The 10,297-nt window shown below is 41.8% G+C and overlaps 1 protein-coding gene across 1 annotated transcript; it reads left to right on the forward strand.

Annotated features, from left to right (window-relative positions):
- Positions 1-1,210: 1,210 nt before the first annotated feature.
- On the forward strand, positions 1,211-10,297 carry fga (fibrinogen alpha chain). Its single transcript, XM_080451636.1, has 8 exons — positions 1,211-1,310; positions 3,125-3,229; positions 4,004-4,187; positions 4,863-5,008; positions 6,247-6,345; positions 7,291-7,455; positions 7,999-8,587; positions 9,224-10,297. The coding sequence occupies exons 1-8, from the start codon at positions 1,254-1,256 to the stop codon at positions 9,940-9,942; spliced, it is 2,064 nt and encodes a 687-aa protein (XP_080307762.1). The 5' UTR covers positions 1,211-1,253; the 3' UTR covers positions 9,943-10,297.

The following is a 10,297-nucleotide window of genomic DNA, read 5'->3' on the forward strand; positions in this document are numbered from 1 at the left end:
TTTTCAATACTTTTACTTCTACTCCACTACATTTCAGAACCAAATATTGTACTTTTACTCCACTACAATTATTTGAAAACTTTAGTTACTAGTTACTTTGTAGATTTTGATTATTATTACAAAACACACATTAACGACTTCAGCCCTATATACATTTCGGCCATTTGAAAATTGCAGATCTACAAGCTCACAATGCGTCACGATGCGACGCATTGTGAGCTTTTCAAATGATTTTTATACACTTGGAACACTTGAAATGGGATATTCTGCATAATAAGTACTTTTACTTTTGGTACTTTAAGTACATTTTGATGCCAATACTCTTGTACTTTTACTCAAGTACATTTTGAATTCCGGACGTTTACTTGTAAGGGCGCGCTCCCACCGCACTTTTATTTTACCTCTGGGGCGGAAATGCGTGGATTCATGGTCTTGCAGATTTTTGCAAGAAGAATCCACACATTTGCATTGACAGAAAGAATTGGCAGATTCCGACCCAGAGGTAAAATAAAAGTGCGGTGGGAGCGTGCCCTAAGGGCGCGCCCCCACCAAGAGTTGGCTGGCCGCTGATTGCAGAATCTGCCAATGCATTGTCAATGCAAATGCGTGGATTCTTGGAAAAAATCCGCAAGACCAGGAATCCACGCATTTGCATTGACAATGCATTGGCAGATTCTGCAATCAGCGGCCAGCCAACTCTTGGTGGGGGCGCGCCCTAACAAAGTATTTCTATATTGCAGTATTGATACTTTTACTTTGCAAAAAGATTTGCAACATTTTGAGTACTTTTCCGCCTTTCTACCCACTCAGCTACTGTAGGATAAATGAATACTGAGGATTTGATGAGATCTGCGGTAAAGGGCCTCACAAGTAGATTTAGTACAAGTCAGAGAGTGAGATGTGCCGTATAGTCCGACCATGACATCAAATACATTAAAAGGGATTGGATATAAAATAAAACGATACGACTTCATTGTAATATTGTGAAGGTGACCAGTTTGTCAATGAAAACTGCTGTACGAAACAACAACTAACTGTGGTCAAAGGGGAATCTATTGGGCTAAACATGAGTCAACATGGTAAACAGACGTTACAGAACCTGACCTGCCTATTATTGACACATTGTGATGACTCAGTTGTTTGCGGACCTGTCTCCCCTTCGAGGTCTTCAAATGGACAGACAGGCAGCGAGGGCTCACCATTCAACTCACACACACACACACAAGAGGAGACGAAGACAGTAAAGACAAAAGATGGAGCGACAGAATATACTCCTCTGTCTCGGCTTGTGTATCGTGGCCTCAACTATGGTGAGAAGTAACTTTTTGTCTGTTTTTTTCTTTCTATACTTTTTAAATATATAATTTTATTCATATACTTTTTCAAAATAATAACTTCTGTTTTCAATTGGGAATGGAAAACCCACGTCGCCTTTTCCACGTACACAAGTATTATTTGAATTAAAGAGTTAGAATTTACAAATTCAAAACAGTTTTCGATATTATTTGTATTTATTTTTTTACCTTCAGTACGAATCCATGGTGTTGTCATGGATCTCTCTGGGAATAACCTTACTATTTACAACAAAACATTAACTATTACTATTAACTATTTTTGAATCTCAGTATGATATTTGGCTTTTATAAGTGAAGACATATAACAAAAGAAAAATGGTTTTAAAGCTGCAAATGATCCATTGCTTTGAGTCTCTTCCACATTTCTTCACAGTGCTTAATTTGATGTAGGTCTGCTACTTTATTGGTTTTGTCTACAGGTTGTTTCTATAGTCTCTTCCAAGCTCTTGTATTTATGTTGAGTTAGTTGTGGTTCGTTAAATCAGTGGTTCTCAAACGTATTATAATTTCAAAGACCCCCAGTTTGGTGTAAATTAAACCATTAACAATGGGAACGCATGTGTCATTTTCAGATTTCTTTGGCCATAAAAAAAAAGCAGATATACAAGATATACAATGTGCAAATCTTTGAATATATATATTTTTAAGATATATTTAAGAACATTTGTAAAATATTTTTGTTCCAGGGACCCCCCCAGAAGCAAAGATTTGAGTTAAAAATGTTCAAAGATTTGCAAAAAATATCACAATTTTTCAAAAATAGCAGATCTACAAGCTCATAGCGCAGCATGAGCTTGAGCTTGTATATCTGCTATTTTTGAATAGCAAAAGAAATATAAAAATTACAGAGATGCGTTCCCGGATTGAATGTGTTATGGCCACAGAACCCCCATAATTCTGAGGCCCCCATATAGTTACAGACCTGTAAGTGTCCGTTTGGTGTTCCAAACTTTCAATCATTTAGCTGGGGACCCCCTGGAAACCACCTCAAGTAGCCCACTTTGACAACCACTCCATTAAATGAACTGAAGACGGAAAAGTAGGCATCGGTTTGCTGGCAATGGTGGAATTATTCCATGATTCCATGGGTTGCATTGTTCTACTATAGGTCACTCAGGCTCTCAGCATTATATCTTAATTATATAACCACTCTAACTATTATTTTTATACTTTGGCTATTCAAAAATAGCATATCTACAAGCTACGTAGCGCGTCACTTCGTGCCGTGCTACGAGCTTGTAGATCTGCTATTTTTGAAGAAACGTGAAAATGTGTGCAAATCGTATATATATATTTTTTTTTTATAAAGTGAACATTTTCTAATCGATTAGGAAAAAAGTTATGTTTTTGGTGAACTATCCCTTTAATATCTAACTCCCTCGTAGCTTTCTATGAGGCAAGTTTAGAAAGAAACCTATATGATGCGATGTAACGATGTTATACGATTTGTACAATTGTTAAATTAACATAGATTTTACAAGAAATTTGGGTCCCAGAGATAGAAATGTCATGTAATGGGGGTTTGTAGCCTAATGCATGTCAAAAAAATTGTAATTGAAATAAAAAAATTCTAATCTTCTCTTATGGGGGACTTTGGCATATCTTTTCAAATGGGGTCCGCGGGCTAATATGTGTCAATTTGGGGGTCCTTGCAATGAAAAAGTTTGAGAACCACTGATGTAATGTACTGTATAATAATGTACCGATCTCCCATAATCTCCTCTGGTCCCATCTAATGTAGTCTCCCCTCTCCTCTCATCTCATTGCAGGGCGTGGTCGTGGACCCCCGGGGGGCTCGTCCCATGGAGCACGGCACCAAGGCAGATAAATGTGACACACAGAAGGAATGGCCCTTCTGCTCAGACGATGACTTGGTAAGGAAAAGTTTTTATTTTAAATAAATCAATTAATTGATTAAATGACCACTTATGAACCTTTGCCACCGTTGTATTGTTTTGGTTAGGTGAACCCAAACTGGATATTTACAGTGTCCATACTGTAAAAAAACAGATAGAAATGTGAGTTATTTTACTCCACTACAAGTATTTGAAAACTTTAGTTACTAGTTACTTATAAACTAGTAAGATATAAATATATTACATTATAAAACATACATTAACCACTTTAGCTCTATTTTATACCTAGGCTATTTGAAAATAGCCTGGGTATAAAAAAACGGGTGGCATTGCGACGCGTTGTGAGCTTGTAGATCTGCTATTTTCTTTCATTTTTGTACTTTTACTTTTGGTACTTTAAGTACATTTTGATACCTATACTTTTGTACTTTTACTCAAGCGACTTTTACTTGTAACAGAGTACTTCTACATTGCAGTATTGATACTTTTACTTAACATTTGAGTACTTTTTCCACCACTGAATATCAACAAACAAACAAAAATCGGTATATTGAAAACTATGGGATGCCAGGTCAGACAGACAGACAGACAGACAGACAGACAGACAGACAGACAGACAGACAGACAGACAGACAGACAGACAGACAGACAGACAGACAGACAGACAGACAGACAGACAGACAGACAATACACTTCCGAGTTTATAAAAACCTAAATGTTTTTGACCCCTCTCTTTTCAACCCTCTCCTCCTCTCCTCCTCTCCTCCTCTCATCCTGTCCATCCCCCCACAGGGTCCTAAGTGTCCGTCCGGCTGTCGTATCCAGGGCCTGATGGACAAGTACGACCACGAGCTGCTGAAGAAGATAGAGAACATTCGAGAGCTGCTGTCCGACAACCAGGCCAAACACCGCTCGGCCGACCAGGGTTCCAAAACCACCTACGACGACCTGAGAGAAAAACTCATCCTGGATGCAGGTGCGTGCGTGTGTGTGTGTGTGTGTGTGTGTGTGTGTGTGTGTGTGTGTGTGTGTGTGTGTGTGTGTGTGTGTGTGTGTGTGTGTGTGTGTGTGTGTGTGTGTGTGTGTGTGTGTGTGTGTGTGTGTGTGTGTGTGTGTGTGTGTGTGTGTGTGTGTGCGCGGGGGGAGATTCGTTCCAATCTGTGGAACAAACTCCCCATTGCAGTTAGAACTGCAGACTCACTCCCAATCTTCCGCCGTAATCTTAACGACCTTGCAGGCTTATGCAAAGGCTAAAATATAATTTTGATAGCATGTTATGTAGACAGATGCTAGGTCATCTGTAGACCTGGCATCCTATAGTGTGTATAGTTTCAATGTGCAGATTTTAGATTTGTTTTATATTATACTATTTAGACTGATTATAGGGTCTTGGTTTACCTGTGATCCTAGATTACCATTTCAATGCATTTGATGTATTACCTTGTGTCTACCTTGCTTACTGTAAATCGCTCTGGATTAAGAGCGTCTGCTAAATGCCGTAATTGTAAATAGTTAATCATTCTCTGTCTGAATTGAATTGAATTCAATCGACATCTTTTCTCTCTCGCACTCTCTCAATTCTGTTCAATTCAAATCAACATTTCTCCCTCCCTTCTGGAATTCAATTTGATTTCTCTCTCTCTCTCTCCAGGCAATGACAACACCTACTATGACCTGGCCCAGAACCTGCGTCAGAGGATCGTGGACATGAAGATCAAGATTGACAGACAGCTGAGGACTCTGGGGGCGATGAAAGACCGTGTCAAGGACCAGGTCATTCAGATGCAAAGGCTGGAGGTACTACAAACACATGGGGGGAAAAAACGCGCCAGAGAAAACACAACTCAGTGACAGACATAATAGCTGTGTTCAGTACATTTACGCAAGTACTGTACTAAAGCACAATTATGAGGTACTTGTACTTGAGTATTTCCAATTTCCAATAATTGTACTCGTACTCCACTACATCTCAGTTGTAAATATTGCCTCTTTTACTCCACTACAATTATTTGAAAACATTAGTTACTAGTTACTTTGTGGATTTTGATTATTATTACAAAACATACATTAACCACTTCAGCCCTAGCCAATATAAAAGCTAACAATGCGTCGCGATGCGACTTAAGTTCGACTTAAGTCAGTAAGTAAGTAAGATGCGACTTAAGTTCCACCAGTTTCCAGTTGTGTTTAACCAATTCAATTCAATTCAATTCAATTCAATTCAATTCAATTCAATTCAATTCAATTCAATTCAATTCAATTCAATTCAATTCAATTCAATTCAATTCAATTCAATTCAATTCTTATTGGCATGAGAAAACATACGTTTACATTGCCAAAGCAAGTGTCAAAAACAATTTAAGAAAAACAATGGGGAAAGTATGTACAGTTGGAGGGTACATCATTGTGTAAACAACATTGCAACTTGGAAAAACTGGCTTACAAAAAAACACTAATACTAAAACATAAAACAATTAAAAAGTGAAAATGAATGTCATAGAACATTTAAAATAGTATACAAAAACCCTCAGATTTCAAATGTGTTTAGAGGTGGCAGCTCCGTTATGTGCAGTAGGTCTATGTCAGTCTATGTCAGAGGTCCACTCGTTACAGATAGTGCATGAATGGTTAGTAGTCCTCAAAGGGCAAGACCACTTTGGTGGAGGTTTGGGGGGTGTAGTTACCTTGCCATGATGTAACTCCAAAGGTGGACAAGAAATCAAATATAATTGCTCCATTAATTTAAAAAAATGATACATCAAATTATGCTCCTCACTGACTTACATTGTACGGTAATACAGCTCTCAAAGCCACTCTTTTAGCACGTAAACAAACACAAACAAAGCTGATTCAGAAAATATCACCAACCCAAACCTTCAAACTCCCCCCCTCTCCCCCCCTCTCCCCCCTCTCCTCTCCTCTCCTCTCCTCTCCTCTCCTCTCCTCTCCTCTCCTCTCCTCTCCTCTCCTCTCCTCTCCTCTCCTCTCCTCTCCTCCCCTCCCCTCCCCTCCCCTCTCCTCTCCTCTCTGTGTAGGTCGACATTGACATGAAACTGCGTTCCTGCAAGGGCTCATGCAAGAGTTACAATGAGTACAGTGTGGATAAAGACAGCTACGTAGCACTGGAGAAACAGGTAAATAACATCCTCTATTCCTCTTTTCATCCAACGATCCATCTCCACTATCCATTCTCTCTCTGTACACCCATCCATCCATCCAATGGTGTAAAGTAACTAAGTACATTTACTAAAGTACTGTACTTAAGTACAATTGTGAGGAACTATACTGGAGTATTTCCAATTTTCAGTACTTTTACTTCTACTCCACTACATCTCAGGGGCAAATATTGTACTTTTACTCCACTAAATTTTTCCCCCTGTTACTAGTTACTTTGTAGATTTTGATTATCATTACAAAACATACATTAACCACTTCAATCCTGCGTATATTTCGGCCATTTGATCTACAAGCTCAAGATGCGACGTATTGTGAGCTTGTAGATCTGCTATTTTCAAAGATTTTTTATACAATTTATGCATTTGAAAACTTGTGAAATGGAAATTCTGCATAATGATTACTTTTACTTTTGTTACTTGAAGTACATTGGTACATTTTGAAATCTGAGCTTTTACTTGTAACAGAGTATTTCTATACTGCATATGATACATTTACTTAAAGCTAGGGTAAGAGTTAAATAGCTCTATATTCTGATAGTACAGTACTCATTGCTATAGAGTGTTTGTTCAGTAAAAGGAGTCTCCCACGTCTCTCCAGCTCTTTATTAAACAGAAAATGCATTTTCAGTGCTCTCTCCTGATTGGCTTATATGTTGTCACCTACCTGAAAATGTACTATATTCTGTTTACTAAAGAGCTGGAGAGACCCCTGTGACCAAAAAAATGCTCTGTAGCAAAAGATTACTATCAGAATATAGTACTTTAACCTTTTTAACAAAAAAAATATATATATATCACTTACCTTTAAGTAAAACATGTTAGTACTTTTTCCACCACTGCTCTGCACACCCACATCCATCCATCCATCCGCTGACCTTCCCTCTCTGTCCTGCTGCACCACAGGTTACTCAGTTGGATTCCCAGTCTGCTCAGAGCATAGAGACGGTCAGCACCATGTATGTGATGAAGAGCAGAGCTCTGAAGGAGGTGGTGGAGGACAGCAGGTACAGATCCAAGCAGATCGTCAGCGGCGGAGACGCAGGACAGACACAGGACTTCTTCACTGATGTAAGATCATTATTATTATTATTATTATTACCCTTATTATTATTATTACACTTATTATTATTATTATTATTATTATTATTATTATTATTATTATTATTACATTTATTATTATTATTATTATTATTATTATTATTATTATTTATTTTCAGTTGTAATCAGTGGTGTAAAGTACCTAAGTACATTTACTCAATTACTGTACTTAAGTACAATTTTGAGTTACTTTTACTTTACTGGAGTATTTCCAATTGTCTATGCTTTTACTTCTACTCCACTACATTGCGACTGCAATGCGACGCGTTGTGAGCTTGTAGATCTGCTATTTTCAAACATTTTAGTACTTTTACTTTTGGTGCTTTAAGTACATTTTGATACCAATTCTTTTGTACTTTTAATCAAGTCAATTTTGAATTCTGGACTCTTACTTACTACAGAGTACTTGCAGTCTTTTACTTAAGTAAAACATTTGAGTACTTTTTCCACCACTGACGATGACAATGATGACAAAAAAAGAAATCTAACTCCCGCTTCCCATTCCTCTCTCAGGTGAATACCGTCTCGCTCACCTTGGAGTCGGAAGGCGCCAGCCCGTCGTCCCCGGCGACCGTCTCCAAGGTCCCAGGTACTCACTACTCCACATCATCTTCCTCCCCATCATCCTCTCCCTCGGGCGTTGATCCCTCAGGTGGTTCCATCACGACCATCTCCGGCGGAGGTGGCGGGCGAGGAGACGGTGGCAACTTCTTTGGCGGCGGCGGACTCCGCGGAGGTTTCGAGGCGTTCACCGGAGGACAGCCCTCGACCACCACCCACGTCAAAAGCGTCTCCTGCACCAAGACCACCCGCAGGATCGTGGTTCAAACCAGCGACGGACCGGTGGAGAGGACAGAAGAGGTGACGGAAGGGGGGCCCGAGTGCCAGATCGTGTCCGGCGGACCCTCCAAGACAGGCCACGCCTCGTCTTTCGGCACTAAGACCGCCCTCAGTTCCAAATCGGGGGGAGACTTCGGGGGGGACTTCGGCATGGACCTCGGCGGTTTCTTCACCGACCATCCGGAAGAAGACGTGCCCGATTTTAAGGCACGGAGCATCCATAGCACGCGCGTCGAGCGCCAGGCCGATTATGTGGGAAAAGGTACAACCAAGCAGTGACCGTTGAAGCACAAAGAAACAAAAAAGCAAAGCTTGCTAGCTAGGCTGCTTGCCTTAGCGACATGCTAGCTAGCCCTATGTACCAAAATGAGAAGTGAACAGAACAATCATTATCAAGTGTACTATTTTCATTCATGGTTATGATTAAGAACTACAATATAATAATGTATGTGACTTGAATGTGAACAAATGTAGTGTTGATACACGCCATAAACCTTTCCTGACAACATTTTAATTTAATTTAAGAACCAATGTCTTAACGTTTGGGCTTACACAAAATATTGCATTTGATTTGACCTGATTTTGATTGGGGAGTATTTGTGACTTTCCGACAACGGCTTCGCAGAGAAAACAAAAACAAAATTGGAACACCATGGTGATGCTACCTTGTATTTTGAGCTTCCTATAACAGTACCTGCCGCGTTTGCACCTTCAGATTAGAATCACAATTGGACAACTGTTGCCGCAAATTCTTTGCCACACCTTCCACTATGTCATCTCATCTCACCCCGGTAAAGATTCATTCCCCCGCCCAAGCTAACCGGCGTCCCCCTCCTCCCCCCACCCCCCACCCCCTCCCCCGTCCCCCCACCCCCTCCCCCCTCCTCTTGTTCCGCAGACTGCGCCGACATCCGACAGAAACACCTGACCGGGGAAACGAGCGGCCTGTTTAAAGTTAAGCCCGGCGCCCCGGGGTCCAGCGAGGTAGTGGAGGTTTTCTGCCAGCAGGGAGGGCTGATGGGCGGGTGGCTGTTAGTCCAGCAGAGGGAGACGGGGGCGCTGAGCTTCAACCGCTCCTGGGCCGAGTACTGCGGTGGCTTCGGCGCCGTCGACGCGCGGGGCAAGGGGGAGGTGTGGCTGGGCAACCGCCACCTCCACCTGCTGACCGCTCGGGAGGGGGAGGAGACCATGCTGCGGGTGGAGCTGGAGGACTGGGAGGGGGGCAGGGCCGACGCCGAGTACACCGTCAGGGTGGGCACGGAGGCAGAGGGGTACGCGCTGCGCGTCTCAGGGTACAGCGGGGACGCGGGCGACGCCCTGACGAAGGGCGACCCGCGGCTGGAGTCGTTCCTGTCGCACGACGGCATGCGCTTCAGCACGTCCGACCGCGACGGCGACAAGTGGGAAGAGAACTGTGCGGAGATGTACGGGGGCGGGTGGTGGTACAACAACTGCCAGTCGGCCAACCTGAATGGCATCTACTACCGGGGCGGCCGGTACGACCCGGGGAGCAACACGCCCTATGAGATCGAGAACGGCGTGGTGTGGGCGACCTACAAGCCTGCCGATTATAGCCTGAAGGCTGTCAGGATGTTTGTCAGGCCCGCAGCTTTTTGAAAGGGACAAAATGCAAAATTATAGGAGAGACGAGACAAAAGACGACGTGATAATACTTTACGTCTGCCATTACTGCTCAGCACGGTCACTGTTGAGTAGTAATTGCTGGGTTAAGGGGACAAGGAGGAGAGAGATAGGAGATAAAAGAGAAAAAGGTATTCACAAAACATTGGCCATTTAACCATTATATATTTAGTTGACCGGTGTCCCCCATGGCTATACCAGTGGTTTTCAACCTTTTTCATGCCAAGGACCCCTAAATTGATATACATACCCCCATATGAAAATGTTTTGTGCCAGAGAACCCCAGAAGAGATTTGTGTTTAAAAATACAAAATTCAACAAAATTCTTCAA

Source organism: Gymnoscopelus braueri (assembly GCF_963280865.1).
Source record: "Gymnoscopelus braueri genome assembly, chromosome: 15".
Lineage (NCBI taxonomy): Eukaryota > Metazoa > Chordata > Actinopteri > Myctophiformes > Myctophidae > Gymnoscopelus > Gymnoscopelus braueri.